This window comes from Python bivittatus, unplaced genomic scaffold (genome assembly GCF_059951505.1).
Source record: "Python bivittatus isolate LINGU-HERP-01145 unplaced genomic scaffold, Pbiv_v1 ctg000100_np1212, whole genome shotgun sequence".
Classification (NCBI taxonomy): domain Eukaryota; kingdom Metazoa; phylum Chordata; class Lepidosauria; order Squamata; family Pythonidae; genus Python; species Python bivittatus.
In genome coordinates this window covers 6,448,831-6,466,680 of record NW_028277038.1, presented here as the reverse complement: position 1 = coordinate 6,466,680, position 17,850 = coordinate 6,448,831, and the positions used below count along the sequence as shown (strand labels likewise).

Genomic DNA, 17,850 nt, shown 5'->3' with positions numbered 1-17,850 from the left:
TACATCATCATCATCATCATCATCAATCCCAATCACGATGGACAATGCGAAGGCATTATAGGATCGGAACCCAAGATGTTTTGAAGATCTTAGGCTCCATACCTGTCAGGTTCAGCCCAAAGAACTCCACGAGACAGTGCAAATACAGTTCTGTTGCGTTTATTAGCTTCCACGTCGACAGAAATCTCTCCAGACTGAACCTAAGTTCCCAAGCCAGCCAGCCACAACACCGTGAATTCCTTAGGGTGGTGCCAGTCTCATCTTCCTAAACTTCCCACGCTCCTGTTGGGGGCTAAGGAAATGCTTATCTCCCTGAGTGTGGCCTTCATAACACCATTCCATCACAATACCCTTGGTTTAGCATAACTCGTGATGGGCCCCTATTGTGTTTCTTGTTTCAGGACACACATGCAGGATCTGCAAGAGGTAACCCAGGATTTGCACTACGAAAACTTCCGGTCGGAGAGATTAAAGAGGACTGGCAAGTAAGTTGCCCTTCTTTCCTTGTGTCTCGCTGCTGTCCTCCTTGGGCCACAGCTTCAGGTCTCCCTTAGGAAGGGTGTCTCGTAACCTCGCCCCTCCTCTTCGTTACCTGGCAAGCTGCAAAACAGGAGGGGGATTTCCTTTTTAATGGCTCTTTGGGGCTTCATTGGCAGAAGGAAGCTATAGATTCAGCAAAATAATGATTGTGAAGGCAGATGCTCCCCAGAGGAGGGGATTCCAACTAGAAGGGATGTGAAATATCTCTTTCGTTCGTTCATTTGATATGCCTGTCCCATTAGATCTGGCAGGGAAGGTATGCTATGGGTTCCATCAGCCAGGGACTTGCATTTGATAGGTCCGAGGAGGTGGGCCTTCTCTGCCATGGCTCTCTCCTTGTGGAACATTCTCCTCCCTGAAATTAGACTCGCCCCTTCCCTGCTATTGTTTAGGACAGTGTTTCTCAACCTTGGCAACTTTAAGACCTATGGACTTCAACTCCCAGAATTCCTCAGCCAGCAAGTTGCCAAGGTTGAGAAATACTGGTTTAGGAAGTCCCTCAAGACCCGGTTGTGTCATCAGGCCTGGGGGTCTTTGGGAACTGGAGACATTCTTAGATGGCTCCACTATGGTTGATATTCTGCTCCATGCGGTTGATATATTTAAACATTTTTGATAATATTTTAAGATGTTTTCATTTTAATCCATCCTGTTATCTTTCGATAATGATTGTTTTTTATCTATTTGCTGTTTCATTTCATTGTCATACACCGCCCAGAGTCACTTGATGTGAGATGGGCGGCTATATAAATGTGACAAATAAATAAATACCAGACTTGCCCTGTGGGTGAGATCATACACCATGGCCTATGACTTCAAGAAGCTGTCATAGAGCAGGCTATTTTCAGAGGTGTCGATGCTTCAGCTTTTGACAGCTCAAACAGCAAGGAATCTTGTGATTCTTTAAAAAACCTGACGAATGTGTCATTGCGTAACTTTTTTTGCATCTCAGCCTGTTCAGTCGGGTCTTAAGATGCCACAAGCCTCTGTTAGATCAGACTGTTTACCCATCTAGTTATTCCAGCCCCTGTATTTCCTCTTACCACCTTGCCTAACAAAGAATTCGGGAAAACATTCATACTTGCAGGCTGTTTTCTAATCTGAATTTGCCTGATCCATGCCTGATCAATGCCTCAGTGTAGATTTTGGATTGTTGTTCTTTGTTGTTCCTTGGCTGTTTGTGTTGCGCCCTTCCTAGTGACAAGCCTGTTCCTCTGCTTCCCTTTCAACGCATGTAGAACACAAACAGAAATATATTTTTAATGAAGGAAGTGAGCGTGTAGGCGTGTGTGAGTCTGGTTCTTGCCTTGGTGCACTGAAGGAGGAACGTGAAAGATAGCGGAAGGAAAATAAAATCTGTTGGAGGGTAGGACCGAAGAAGCTGTGTAAATCTAGGACATTTCCTTGTATGAAATAGAAATCAAGAATGGGAAGGTGAAGGAGAATGTTCCCTGGGCTTCAGAAAGCATTATCAAAAATCAATAGTTCTCTTTGCCTGAATTTGGCTTTCCTGGCAAGGTTTTTCAGGGAAAAAATCTACAATACAAAAGAAACTTCCATTAGATCATTGTATGATTCCCCTTCCCCGACCTTGTGCCATATAAATCTTGTAGTTTAAAACTCTTAACACCCTAAGGCAGTGTTTCTCAACCATGGCGGCTTGAAGATGTGTGGACTTCAACTCCCAGAATTCCCCAGCCAGCCATGCTGGCTGGGGAATTCTGGGAATTGAAGTCCACACATCTTCAAGCCGCCAAGATTGAGAAACACTGCCCTAAGGCTATCCTATCGGGCTTGGATTTTTTAAAGAGATTTTGGAAAACGAATGTATGTATTTCCATTGATCAGTGATACTTAAAAGCAAGAAATAGTGTCAACTGCTAAACAAGCACAGCAATAAAAAGTCTTGACCGGGGATATCCGCAAGGAGGGGTTCAAAAAATTGAGATGGCAACTGCAACCATGTGATTGAAGCTCTGCTTTTTTGGGATGTGTTGCAACATAAGATTGGTTTAATTCATAGGTATCAGCTGATTGGTTTGACTGTTGAATCTTCCTTGAACCCTCATGATGGCGTCCTTGGCGAGGAGGCAGTAGGACATGGGACAGGATATAGAACCCACACCTCTCTCTCTTCTAACCCCTTGCCTCTACTCTCTTCTTCCCAACGTCTTCCGTTTGAGGCCAGATCTGGTTAACGGGAGGGCCAGCTCTGTGATCCAACTGAAACAATGCCTATTCTTTGTCTTTAATTCTGTGGTCTATCTTATATCTCATAGGCCTGTGGAAGAAGAAGTTGTGGACAAAGATAGGATCCTTCAGCAGAAGGAGGCTGAGGTAAGCACCAAGAAGCCAAGCTGAGAATGTTAGTCACGTTCTAAATAACCCAAGGGCAATCCAGATTTTCTTTAAAAGTATTGTTACGGACAAGTAATGCAATTCAGTTGGCAACTTTTAGTGCTCCACCTTATACATATTTCCCAGCCTATCCTAAGAACCCACAGCTCTTATCATCCCCAACTAGTAGGGCCCTCAACTGGGAGGTTACAGGAGTTGTCGTCTGGCACGTTTGCAAGATGCCAGCCTGGGGAAATTTACTATAATCTAGATTTTGATCTGCTTCCATCTGACAGCCAAGTTGCTAACACCCACTGCTAGCTGCTTTATATGGACTCTGAAATCACTAGCACGATGAACTGGCAGGGCATCCTAGTTCCATCTTTTTTTGGTGTGGGGGGTGTTCACGCATCACCTTTTGAGTGTTGCTGCTAATGGAATAGAGTGGATTTCTAAAACACTTCTTTAAAAAAAAATTTGCACTGATTTAATTTGGCTTTGGTAATAGAGTGGATTTTTAAAACATTTTTTTTAAATATTTGCACTGATTTAATTTGGCTTTGACTGGTAATAGAGTGGATTTCTAAAACATTTTTTAAAAAATATTTGCACTGATTTAATTTGGCTTTGACTAGTAATACAGTGAATTTCTAAAACACTTTTTTTTAAAAAATATTTGCACTGATTTAATTTGGCTTTGACTGGTAAGAGTACCTAGAAAAGAACTGTTACTATAGAGATGCAACACTCCAATAAAAAGGCAGAGCTTTACACACTTAAGATGCAGCTCTGTGTAGTCTGTGTATTTTGCCTTTTCGTAACCAGCTGATGGAGGAAGTAAATTCTCCCAACCTTCTGGCTTTAGCCAGCCTGGCTGTTTCACGCTGAACTTGGTTTTAGGGTTTTAATATGCTCTCCAAATGGGCCCACAAGGAAATAAGAGACAGGCACTACATGACTGGTTACATCCTATTTGGGCCTCGTCAGATGTAGGTAGCCAGATATTATTCTGCGGGGTTCCAGTCCCCTACTGGGAGCCCCATAGAATAACATCTGCCTACCTACATCTGACAAGGATCAAATAGGACAAAAGTGGTTGCCCTGCCTCCTGGTGGTAGTGATACAATGTAACACCTGTTTAACATGTTCTGCACAGTATCTATTTATTTATATATATATAATTATGATTATATAATTTTTATTAAGAATGTTGATTATAATAGTAAAATCTAATACAAACCAACTTAAAGAAAGAAAAGAAAATGGAGAGAAATAAAAAGTGCAAGGAAAAAGAAAAAAAGAAAAAGGGAAGAAAGAAAAGTAAGAGTATAATAGAGAAAAAGAAAACAAAAGAATATATAAAGAAGTGACTTCCAACCTTCATCACAACAAGTATAAATAAATTTAGTGACTCTTCACACCCTCTAAGGTTACAAACACTTATCTCTTCATCCCACATCCCATCTCTTATCTATAAACAAATTGGTAAAACATCACGTTTTCAGTCCTGGTGTCGGCAGAAAGTTGGTAAAGGTTTGCCAGAAGTAACAACATATCTTATTTTAACCTTGGTCAAATAAACCAGCTTTATATTCCTTCCTTTTCCTTCTAACAGTCTTAATTTTTCGTTTGTTCCAGTAGTGTCGTAGGATTTAACTTCATTTCTTTGTCCCATCGCTCAGAGTTCTTCAAGGCTTTAACAAGCCTCTTTTGGTAAATCCAGTAGGGGAAAAAAATTATCCAGGTCACTCTCTGTCATTTGTATTTCCCTTTTACATTTTAAAGCCTCCGCCAGTTTCTTTTGTAGATCCAGCGAAACATCCTTTTTCTAAATCATTCTCTTGGCCTGTCAGTTGTAAATCCACTTTTGATACCAGCTCCATCTTGTCAGATAAAATTTGTTCTACATCTGACATTTCTTCAATAGCATCCTTTGGACATAGTCTATCCATAGAAGCAGAGATCATTACTGATATTGTGACTACTATTCTTGGATTCCGTTCTTCAAAAGTCTCCTTCGGTATTCTTAGTGTCATAACCATCGTGCAGGCCTGTACTGTATCTCTGCATGTACCTAAGAAATTGCCTGTTCTCCCAAGCAGTATGGTGGATCTGAGGAGGATTGGAAAAGTGGGAACAAGAAGAAGGAGGAAATGGGCTTACATTCCTTGGCCTTTGCTGGGAGCACAAAGATCAATTCTCCCCCCCTTTTTTTTTTAATATTCTGAGCAATGATAGCGCTTGAAGTCCTGTCTACAAATCTGGGAAGTTTATATAACCTGGGGAGGGTTAAAAAGAGACCTTGGGGGAATTGCCAGATTCATCAGGACCAAGGCATCAACTTCTGCTAAATAATCATTCTGGATTTTATCAAAGGATACTGACCTTGGCTTTTGAGACCCATGAATCTTTTCCATGCTTTTTTCAGCTGCCGCACAGGCCCGTTTCTCACGCATATCCCTTTAGTTTTGTTTCTCTTAGCCTGCTGGATTTTGCTTCCTGAACTGCCTTTAAATATCTGTATCTCCATCCAAATATAAACCTGGTTGTGTTTCAAAAAACAGATTAAATCTTGAAAAGGGAAGGTTCTCCAGAAACAGGAAGAGTGATTTGAGTCTCCAGTCTCAAAAGTCCATCCTCTAAGATTACAAACAATGATCTCTTCATCCCATATCCCATCTCTTATCTATAAACAAATCCATAAAACATCATCTTTTCAGTCCTGGTGTCAGCAGAAAATCCGTAAGGGTTTGCCAGGTCTGTCTGATCTCTGAAACAGAAAAAGATGCATTCTCATCCTCCTTTAATTCAGCACAACTTCTCTCTGTACAAACTTTGTTTCACATATTGAGGTTGGAAAATGAATGGGTGTTCTGAAGGAGCACAGGACAACTCTTGAAAGAGTAATTGCTCTTTAACACTGAGCACTGGCTTGTGCTGAAATTGGTTATTTTTCTCCAGACAGTCACACCTCTAGCAATTTTGCTTTCATTGCATTTTGTTTGAGGGTGGAGATAAAAAAAGAAACTTAAAAGCAGAACCGTACAAGAGTTAGAAAGCCACAAGAAGGCACAGTGCCGTGCAAGCTTGGTGGCTGCTAAATCCCCAGGCTTCTTAAATATGTAGATAATGTAGGAATTTAGAGAAGATAGTGGATAATAATGCATAAAGCAGGAAATGGAGTAGGAGCGCGAATATAGATCCTTAATCTGTACTGAAATTATTATTCATCCTTGGAGAAATTAACATTTATGAAGCCACTAGATAGGTGGTGGCGTTTTTGTTCTTTTTAAATGTTTTTATAATGATACAGACATGCTCTTGGCTGAATTCTTCATCCCCTTTCCTTCTTCTATCTCAAAAGGCTTTTTTTTCCAATTATTTTTATTAAAAAATTCTTCTAGTCTTTTCTTGTTCAGTTTACTGTAAATGCAAAAACGACAAAAGAAGTAAAATAAAATAAATCACTGTCCATAAATAGCATGGAGCTAGCAGTTGGTCACACTTGAAGAATGTAGTCTCTACAATACCCAAGGAAGTCCCATGAAAAAAAAGATTCCCACGGGAGACTTGAAGAAAATAATAATTGCAACCAGTTTGTAACAGCATGTGTGTTTTGGCCATATGCCTCGAGATTAGTGGCTAGTTAAAACATACCTTGAATACCAAACAGCATGTTAAAGCATCATGGGAATGTCTTCTCATTATTGGTGGCTTTGTGGTTTGAAATTCTCTAAAACTTCGCTCTACAGAATCCGGTAGATTTTTTAAATAACTGATGGTGTTGAGTGTAACTGATGGCTGGTTTTTATTGGTTAAATGGCTCTCTGGTTGCAATGTTATCCTGGTACGTTTTAATCTTTTGTTCAAGGTAGGATGTGGTACAATCTCTCGGAAAGGTATTTGTGGATTAGTTGGGCCCTGGTTGAAATGGGTCCTTCATCATAAAAATAATGTTACCGGCCGCACTGTTAGGCAGAGTGGGGCAGTGGCCTCAGGTGGCATATTTGGGAAGGTGGCTGAAACTTTTGAGCCAAAAGTTCTGGTGGGTCAGTGATAACAGATCTGTAGAGAGTAAGGAAGATGACCTTAATAGAAGTATGAAAGAATGTCTAGACAAAAAGGGATGAAACATTTTCTAAGTCCAGAACAACAAGATAACATCAGATGGCTCCCTGATTTACCGAACTATAAGAAGGATGTTGGAAGTTGGTGGGTTTTTGTATTGGGAATTTTACTTTGTAAGCACTGTGTGTGAGTTGGACGGCCATATACATTCATGAAATCAGTAAAATAAATGAGGAGGTGCAGCACAGTCAGACTTGCAAGATTGATATTAGCCTCACTAGGTAGACCAAACCAGGAAATCATCTCCACAGGAAGGCTAAAACTCCTTTTATTGAGATTGGGAATAATAACAGAATCTTGCAAGTCTGATTGTACCGTATCTCCTCCTCCTCCTCATAGTTCAGTGAATCAGGGAGGCATCTGTCTGAACTGCTTCTGAATGTTATCTGGATCTTAGAAAATGCTCCATCCCCTTTTGGCTAGGGAACAGTTCCTGCAGATCTCTCCATGAAGATCACCTTCCTGACTGCCTACAAAGCCTTAGATGAGATGGCAATTCTGGTTGAAAATCAAGCCCTTGAAAGACATCCCACCTCATAGGGGTTGGGTTTAACTGTACTCACTGCATTTTCTCTCTTCTACTTTCCCCCCAGTTGCGTCGTATGCAGGAAATGATCGCCCAGATGCAAGCCCAGATGAGGATGAAACCTGGGGATGAATGAGGAGGGATCCTAAACCTTTGGCGGTAAGCCTGGCTTTCCATTCTTAGGCTTCAGAAATGCACGTCTGCTTTTTTTCTGGAGTTGAGGTAGAGAGGAATAGAAATCAGGCTCCGGTCCCTTGAAGTATTGAGAGCAACCGCGGTCAGCAAGCAGAAGAACGACAAGGTAGAGAATGTTGTGCTTGCAAGGAAGACACAGTGATACATTCTTTTTAGTTATTTATTATTATTAAGAAAAGAAGAAAAAACACATAAAGTGCTTTAACAAACAAGTGAAATACAAAAGTTAATATGTTGTTATAAGAGTAAACAATTACAATTTTATAGATGCTTATCTAATGCAAATATTATTCAAGTACCTATTTATTCCTAGTGTATTTATGTGATTATCATTTTTTTAGCATTCTGTATTTTGTATAAATGAGTCCCCTATTTCATTATACTTGTCCATACAAAGTCTATGTCTATAGGCAATCCGCTCATAAGTAGGACACAATGATAAATTCTGATAAAACTCCAGCTTTCATATTCAGGGAAGTTGTGTAGAGCTCCTTTGATCTGCCATTGGTAGGAAGGAACCTTGCCTGAAGATTTGTTCTGTTTCCAATAAGGTAAATTTCTTGTGTTTTCTTTTAATGGTGGAAATGAAAAACATAGACTTGTAGGATGTTGGGTGCTGCTCAGGTGGTCAGTTTGGAGGCACCAGCTTTGCTTTGCTTTGCTGACCTTTTAGGAGGTAAAACCTCAAGCAACATGGCTTGTGTTCTACCTTACGGCTTTGTAACAGCTTCCACGTTGAAGGGAGTTGATTTTTCCTTTGTTGCCTGTGATCCATTTACTGCTCTCCTTGCTTGAAGTAAATATGAACCCAGCCTATTTATATTGCTGGAGAGAATGTAACACTGATACAAAGCGTTTCCCACAACTTGGAAAGTAACTGTTGAGGTTTAAAGCTTAGATTTTCTTCAGATGATCCTACTCCAGCCAAAGGATTAATCCCAATATGGGTTTTGCAAAATAATTCAGGAGCAGAGGAAGAGGATTCTCGGAACTAGTAACTGGGTTCACAAGTCTCGCTTAGCCATGGTGCATTTTAACATAGTTTGCTGACTAAGCTTCAATGCTAAGCCATATATTTTGCACACCACAATGGCGGATTGACCCAACACGCTGACCAGAACCAAGAAACATCCATGTTATGTCTTAAGATGATGCGTGATCCTAGACATCAAAAAGCCAGGATGGAGAAGTCTCTCAGCTTTTGATTGGGAGACTTTCAGGCTTCAACCAAAATGGGAACAGCTTTTTTCCCGCCCCCTCGGAAGAGCAGGAAAGTAAAATTTGGGAAACCAAACTCTCCCCACTTACAGCTCCACCCAGGAAGTTATTGGCGATTGGCTGGTGTTCCGTTTCAGACAGGGATGATGGGCTAAAGCCATGTCATTTGGCATTCTGCAGAAGCCTCATTTGCTTCCTGAAGAGGCCTGTTTTCTAACAAAAAGAAACCGTCTTTTTTCAAAACGGGCTTTTAGAAAGTGGCTTCATGTAATAATTCCCAGTTTAGACAGAGCAATGAGCCGGAATTCTTTAAAATCCACATTTCTCGGGAATGAGGTGTCCCAGTGCACATGGTCTGCTTTTTTCGGCTTGGCTCCTCCCGCAAAAAACGAGGAGGAAAAGGCACGTTTTACAGTCTCTTCTTAAAGCTTCAGAACTGGAGTGATCAGAATGGAAACTTTCCTGGGAAAGGAAGTGTCATACTGAACTTGGCTTTAAGCACAGTCAAAGGGGTGGCCAAGCTTTCCCACACGGCTGCAGCCAAGAGGGGTATCTACTGCTGGGAGAACAAGGGAGGAGCCCAATTTTGCTGGCTACAAAAGCTGAAATAATAGGAGTGGAGAAAAAAAAAGCAAAAGACTTCAATATGCAACTGAATTTACCAGATCATTTCCCACTTTCACTTTTGTAGTGGTTCTAGTCCATTCTGACTCCTGACAACTATGAGAAGGAGTCCCTACAGTTTTTTCGGCAACATTTTCAGAAGTGGTTTGCCCATGCCACTTTCTTCCTAGGGCTGAGAGAGGGACTGGCCCAAAGTCACCCAGCTGGTTTTATGTCTATGGCAGAACTAGAACTCTAGCCTGGTACCTTTAGCCACCACCAAATTGCCTCTTATTTCCTTTCAGTCAGTCTTGTCTCCTCAGAACTGCCTGGGTGATTCCCTGCAGTTTTCTTGGCATCATTTTTGGAAGTAATTTGACCTTGCCTTTCTATGGCTGAGAGAGAGGGACTGGCCCAAGGTCACCCAGCTGACATTGTGCCCAAGGCAGGACTAGAACTCATGGTCTCCTGCTTTCTAGCTGGGTGCCTTAAACCACTACACCACCCCGACTCCCTCACCTTTGTTTTTAACGTATCAGCTGCACTAACATCCTGGCCCCAATGCCTGGAGGCCATACTTGACTTTCAGCAACTAGAACTGTCTTTTGGGCCAATTGGTTTTTGTCACTTTTTCACTGGGGTGTTGGGGTTAAAATGTTGGGCTAAGACTGGGGAGATCTTGGTTGTTGAGAGTCAGGGTGATGTCCTTGACGGAGATATGCAAGCTCCATTACCAAGATGACAAGGGGTGAAGCATTTTTTAAGTCCAGAATGATGACCGGATGAGCTAATTCTACTTCATTGTAAAGGTACATTGACAGAATCTTGCAAGTCTGAAAGTACAATTCTCCCCCCATCTCCTTTACAGTCCAAGAAACTAGGGCGGATCCCTCCTGAGCCTCCTGCCCCACCCACTATCCAGCTGTGGGCTATGCTGTCTCTTATCTGACCATTCCCTTGGCAGCGTCTCTTTGCCCCATCTCCCAAGGTCATTCCTACGTGCCATTACACAGCCTAACCTAGCCTGAGAAGGTTCTTGCAGGAATTAAATGGGAGGAGGTTTATTAATGAGGCTGCCCTGGGCTGCTGGAAGAAGAACAGACTATAAATGCAGTACAAAAAGTCTTTATGCCTAACTTCTCTTTGAGAGCAGACCTCTGTAAAGTAGCATCTTCCCCACCCTTTTGCTTAAGATTGCGAAAAGCTGACCAAGGTTTATGTCCCGATGGCTCATAGCATCTGAATCTGCCAGTACTGCAGAAATAGCTACTAAATATGGCATGTCATTTTTGTTTGTCTTTCTGGAAATAAGAACGCATACCATAAATCCTGATTTTTGTCCCCCTTAGGGGAAAAAATGTAAGGAAAAAACAGAGAAAAAAAAAGAAAGAAAAAAGAAGATCCTTTAAATTCCCTTTATCTTCTCTTCAGTTCATTACAGATAACATCTGGAGCAGCTCTCGGCATGAGCAGTAATTTAATCTTGGCAGATGCTCGTAACTCACTCATTCCACTTATGACTGCTAAACAATAATGAAAGAGCATTTAAAACAACGAAAAAGGAGGTGGGGGAGCCTTCTTGAAAAACTTTTACATAACTTTCTCCGTTATCTCAAGTTGCTTTTGCTAACGCCCATTCGTCTCGTTCCTGCCAAGCACATTTTTGCAAAAGGTTGAAAAATAACCCCGCTCCCCGCGATAATGGATATGTGGGATTTGAGAAGACAAATAGGTCTGGCATCATCATAGCAACCAGACTTGGATCATGGTCTGATGCCAGAGCGATGTGATGAGAGAAGTCATCTGGGGAGAAGGCTGTAGTGTGCCCCGAGCTCCTTCAGGTTGGAATGTGAAACTTAGCCATGATTTTAGACCTTCTTTGAAGTAACCATCATGTAGAAGCCTCCAGCAGCTTTGGCTAATGGAGATTTAGTGAACTGCTGTACTGTTTGAGTAGATCTTATGAGTCGTGTTGGCCTGTCACTTTCTCTGTGTGAGCTGAGATTATTTTTCTGTTCCTTATTAAGGCCATGCATGACGATGGCATGTCTTTTGGAGAGATTCACTCCAAACCAATGAACAAGAGTGATCTTTTAGACTTTGTGGAAATTTACAGATTTTCCATCTTTTGAATTGGTGAGTTTCTTTTCCTGAGGATTACAGGGAATGCTGGACCATTTAGACTCGTAAGGCAAAGAGTTTTGTCAAGCCAGGATGTTGCAACTGGGTTCTTTCCTTTGTTGAATAAATCCACATCTTGTGGGTTGGCCTCATGTGCTAATCAATAAGCCATGGCTTACAAGCCAGGACGGGTGACTCAGCATAATAAACCACAAATAAGCAAACCACACTTTGGCTCAGCATATGTGATTCCAGCCAGCGTGTTGCTAAAGGGAGTCAGCATCCTTTTTTATTCCTTATTCTTCAAGAATAAGGAAGTCTTGTTCCTTCTCTATGGAATAAAGGTATATTACTCCATTACATTCTGTTACTTGTAAGGTGGGCTTAGCTGATAGGAAATGGCTGATTCCAGGCTGGTGTGTTGAGTTTTATAGCTGAATGACTTTCCCCTGCTGTATCCTATTTCAGGATTTATCCAGGTCCTTTGGCCATAAATAAAAATTATTCATATTTCAGGCTTTTTATCCCATCTTTGACACGTTGCCTTAAATAAAGCTACAGTATGCTTTACCAAATATGTATATGGATTATAGCAAATATTAAAACAGAAGGGGCCAACAGATGAAACATAAAACAAAATCTGCCAAAGGGAGCCAAAATGGCATTTAAAAACGGGAAAAAAGATTAAGCCAGTTCTATATTAACACTTTATGGATATATCTTTAGTGTTTTCAAATGTCACTCATTTAACTACTATTCTGTGTATTCTTTTCTGAATTATTAGCCCGGTATATTTTTTGGTTGTAGTTCCTCATGGCCTCTGGTTGTTACATTTCACCAATAAAATATTTTTAAAAATAAGAATAAAGTAAAAATGGGAGAAAACAGGATCAGCTTAGCCAAGTGCCTGGAAGATAACAGCCAATGGCTGCTGGATGTGCATTACAAGAGAGTTGCCTAAACTGCGATCCGAAGCAGAGAGGAGGATTCACCTGAATTAGGCCAAAGATGAATTTTCGTAGAAAATCTTCACTACATCCCCCTTTTCAGGTCGATAGCCATGTTCCTGTTCTGCAAGAAATATAATAAAGAGTCTTGTGGAACTTCCACATTTATTATTGCCGAACTTTAATAGACCTACCATGTGCATAAGCCTGCTGTCTTGGACTGTGAGCTGTGATAGCCTACGCCACAATAATTTTGTTAGTTCACAAGGCGCCACAGGCCACTTCTATTTACTTCTTTGCACTTCCTGTCTCAGTTCAGGCAGCCTTTCTGAACTTAATACCTCCCTGTGCGTTCGGTCAGCCACTTCCAGCTTTCTGATCTGGCTGGGAACTCCAAGGTTACACAATTTATGAATGGACCCTGGCAAAACTCACACAGACCCCAATAGATGCCTCTCTCCTGCCTTCAGTTGAACTGGGCCTCGCATATGTGCATCAAGGCAGCTAAACTCTTAAAATCCCTGCCATGCGCTCAGGTAGTGCTTAATTTAAAAGTGCAGGAGCTGCTGAATATTATGCAAAAAGAGGATTTATTCTGCAAAGTGTTTAACGCTCAAGGTAAGACAATGCAAAGCTTTCATTCCGAGCACACCAGAAAACGAGCTGCAATACGTCCTGTGGCTCAGATGCTGTTTTTGAATTTGTCCTCATTTCACCAGTCCTTTAAATGCTTAGAAACATTGGACGTTCAGGAGACTGTTTTGCTCAAAATCACCAATTTTATTAAAAGGCAGAAGCTTTTGCCCAGCTTGTGAAAGCTTCTGCCTTGTAATAAAATTCGTGAGTCGCAAAAGGGACTCCCAGACCCCTCCTGATTTTTGGCTACCAGAGACTAACACAACTTTCCTCTTACAACATCTGTTTTGCTCATCAACGCTTATTCTGATTTTTTTTTTTTTTGGTCCGTGATTTTGCTGGGGTCGAGCGCTCTGTCTGCTTTTATTCCTTCCTAGCTTTTCCACACTAGGTTTGGAAATATGAAGAAGAAAAAGTACCCAGAATGTTGGTTTCTTTTGAAATACTTGAGAGAAAAAAGATTGCTAGTCACGTTCAGGTCCAAAGGTGTGTTTCTGGGTAAGGTTCCTGACGTGTCAAATCTGTGCATTAACAACTGAAAATTTGTTAGCGTAAAGAACAAGCTGGAGATTAGCAGGTTCAATCTTTGTATTTATTAAATGAGTAGCCAGTTACTCTCTCTCAGCACACAAAACTTCGTATCATCCCTGGTGATTATTGAGAAACAGTGACTAGATGCTGTTCAGAGATATATTTTCAGTCTCCATTTTGGCACAGATGAACCTGATTCGCATCTCCTGAATAGAAAAGATTTATCTGCTTGATTTCACCTTTCACTTGAATTTGGCAAGATGATTTTCAGCTTTTAAAGTGGGGGCATAATTTTCTTGCTAAGATGTTGCCTAAAATGTTTACAGATTTGTGTGTGGATGAACATAGATCAGGAGGACCAAAAATTGCTGAGCTCTAGGTCACTCAATGAACCTTGCTACTGAGTGTTGATTTTATACCTGGTCCCCTTGTCATAGCTGGCTCTCTGATGGCTGCTACACCATGCTAGAAGGCAGTCTTCTCCCATGTCAAAAATACTTGGTCCATCTAGCTCAACCTTCCCCATTTGGTATCTTCCAGATGCAGTGACTACAACTGCTGTAATTTTGAGCAGGAGGCAGGAACAAACTCAGTGGTAGCTGGAGATTATAGGAAGGTGGAACATTTAGATCAGTGTTTCTCAACCTTGGCAGCTTGAAGTCCACACGTCTTCAAGTTGCCAAAGTTGAGAAACACTGATCTAGAAGGAAGCTTCAGAGAAAAGGTGGCTCTTTTGTTTAATTGGCAGTACTTTGCTTTTGTCTTAAGCAAGGATTTATTGCTCCTCCTCTAAGTGGACATCCCAACAACTGGAACTGGGTCAGTTTCGACAGAAGTCTGGCAAAGCAACTTCATCACCATTGAGCCAGCACTCCTGTCGAAATCAGGAAATGTTCAGAACTATCCCACACAGTCTCACCATGGTTCTCTGCCTGCCTTTGGTTTCAGCAATCCTGTGTCATCATGTCACATGAAGATCATCTACATCTCTTCTTGCTCTGTGCCAGAACCAGCTCCTCCACCTCAGTGGGCAGGAAGCTTTAAACTTGTTTAGGCTTTTTTTTTTTTGGGTGGGGTGGAGGGTGGGATTTCTCTTGATGAGCTCTAATTGTCAAGATGCTGCTGCTTCTTTTTTTTTTTTTTTTTGCTAAGCGCTCCAAGTATGGAGTTGGAAAGGAAAAGTTTTCTTGCAGGCGAGCTTGACTTCTGGTGACCTCACATTGATGTGTTGCCCAATACTTCACCACTTCTCCACCCATAGCAATCAGACTGCAACAATTGGATTGTCTTTGTGTAACTGCTTAATGAAGGCTCTTGGGTGGATCCCCTAAGCCAGTTCAAGACCTAGATACAGAGTAGGAACAACAGATTGGGAGATTCCATCTTTCTTTATCCTCTTTGGAGGAAACCTTTACAATAGATTACGGGCCAAGTGAATCAGCATGTAAGACAGCAGTATTCGTTTGCTTTATTTTTTTACATTTCTATCTCACCATTCTTTCAGGACACCAAGGCAGCCCTCATGGTTCTTCCCCATCTCCTCTGATTCCATTTTATCACCACAACCCTGTAGGATGAGTTCGACAAAGACATGATGACCAGCCCTAGGTCATCCAAGAAACATAATGGTTGAACAGGGATTTGTGGCCTAGTCTAGCATTTGAATCACTGCCCCACGCTAGCTCTCACTGGAAGATCCTACCCCAAGCTGGTCATTTTTAATTGTATCGATCTAATTTTTATCCCATCCCTGTGGAGCTGACATTCCCCACTATGGCACTTTCCTGTTCTAGATGAACAATGAAGTTGTAGGTAGGCCTGGCCAAACTGGGTTTTGTGTGGGCAGGGGGAGGAGATGTTCAGAAGCTTGGGTTGACTGTCACTTCCGCCCAAACGGCTTTTTACGTTCTTTCTTGCAGCTCTGGTATGGTTCATGGGAAAAGGCAGGCAAGGTTTGTAAAATATGGCATAGGTTGAGGTGTGTTGAACAAGTACACCCATCCTGCCTGTAAAATCAATACCAGAACCACAAAACGCTCAGCGCAATGACAAATTCAGGACATAGTTTGCTTCGAGGTATGGGAAGTACACCAGCCTTTCTTCTAAATGCTTGCATTTTTCTCTTCCTTACAGCGGTCGCTTGATAGTCCTAAGAAAACGGGGTCATGCTTTAATTGAATTTGAATGATGACACTAATGGATTTGAATGGTCCGTGCTTGGATGCAGATCCCGGAATATGACCCAGGGCAGCTAAAAGCCTTGAAGATCATATTGGAGAACATACCTTCTGTCCATGTATAACTGTCCTTTGCTTATATCTTCTTTTGTGTCTTCATATGCATGAATATATCATAACAAAGTGGAACCTATTTTTTTTTCTCCTTTCTATCTCTCGATGTGTCTCTTGCATTTTTTTTAAATCCCAAGTTAACATGTCATGTTGTATGTACTAGATTTTAGAAGCAGGATGTATTCCTTCTTCCCCTTCTTTCTGCCAAGTTGGTTCTTGATACTTTTGTACTTTTTTTTCACTAAGCCAATTCCTGAATCTTTACTATAAATGTGCCCTATCTGAACTATATTTTAGTTAAACTTGCCAAACTCTTCTGTACCTTGTGAGTTTATAGCATTCTTCTCTCTGCTTTTGAAAAATATTTGTAGGACATATTGGGATCAAATTCTTCCTCTCTGGTGCTCCCTTTTTTTTAAAAAAAACGGTACAGAACACTAAAGCTATATCATGTCAATGATGTGAAAAGTTTGGACAGTTTCACCCACAATGCCTTAAAGATCATGGGTATAATATTACACGCCGCATTTTCTCAGAGACTTTTAGACTTCCTAAAAGATCTGTCATGGATTTTCGGGTACTAGGTTCTAACCACATTTTCTATCAAGTTTAAGTTCCGCTCAGTTGAGAGAACAATGATATAAATACGCAAAGATTTTATATGCATCATGACACTAATTTTCCTGACAGTTTTTGTAATAAATGGAATCAACATGAGAAAACAGAGTGTGGGTTTTCTGTCTGTTATTTTCAGAGTGAGATGAAGCTGTGGGTGGTTTGGACAGCAATGGGAAGGTAAGTAGATGGTAGAATTCTTTCTTGAATCTTTTGAATTTTGAAAAAGAAATGAAGCAGCTAGACTCTGCTAGGCAGGGGTACAACCCTCTGACTGCCTCCTTAATAGCCATTTTTCAAGACCTGACCGAACCCCATTTAACTCTTGCCTTCTTTACTTCTGAAACGAATTTTGCAGATTCTTTTCACCAGCTTTAAACATTGCCACGCTTACCAGTAGTAAGTGCTCTCCATTGAAAGCAGGGTCAGCTGCCTTTTCCAGCCCAGCAAGCACATCTGGAATATCTTTGGCGGGCCGGGGGCACATCTGGAATATCTTGGCTGGGTGAGCACATCTGGAATATCGCGAGAGCGTGGATGCTGTTAGAAAAATCCATGCCCGAGTTGTTTGTTCAGATGTTGCTGTGATGGACGTGGTGAGTCACCAAGTTCCCATTTTGGAGAAGGCAAGCTGTGAAGAATAGTGACAACAATAGTGTATGTATTTATTCTGTGCCTCTACCAAAGCGTGGTACTCAAGTAAAACAAAGAGGCATCGTATTTACAAATCAATCCAGTAAATTCCCTTACAACCCAGTCAAGAGATATTAATGCTCAAACATCCAACTCAACCATAATGCATTTAAACAAATGCCCAGGGATAAGACTGGGCGTCTAGACAACCATAATAATTAAAGGTGTTAACCTGCAACTGTCAGCTAAATCAAGAATAGGTGGAACAACGAGACCTTAAAGTAACCTACTAATCAAATAAAAATCTCCACAGTGCCCTTTCTTGTGGCTGATGGAATTTTATCCAGACAAAGCTCTGCATGGCGATTGAGCATCGTTTTTATTTCTCAAAGGGGGCTTTGTGGACCTCAGAGGCATTCTTGGAAGTATAGGAGACTGGTGCATTGCCTCGCATTATGCCAGCTTCCCAGCAGACGTACGCCGGCGCATGCGGACGGAGCAGTTGTCAAGTGGGAGAGTGTGGCAAAGG

General features: G+C 41.4%; 1 protein-coding gene across 1 annotated transcript in view; it reads left to right on the top strand.

Annotated features, from left to right (window-relative positions):
* The window catches only part of LOC103049710 (septin-2), a 42,355-nt gene extending 25,868 nt beyond the window's left edge, over nt 1–16,487 (top strand). Inside the window, exons 10-13 of the mRNA XM_007422427.3 lie at nt 402–485; nt 2,820–2,877; nt 7,599–7,690; nt 15,916–16,487. Of these exons, the coding sequence (XP_007422489.1) occupies nt 402–485; nt 2,820–2,877; nt 7,599–7,667 (211 nt within the window). The 3' untranslated portion in view covers nt 7,668–7,690; nt 15,916–16,487. The remainder of the gene's footprint in view (nt 1–401; nt 486–2,819; nt 2,878–7,598; nt 7,691–15,915) is intronic.
* The last annotated feature ends 1,363 nt before the right edge of the window (nt 16,488–17,850 follow it).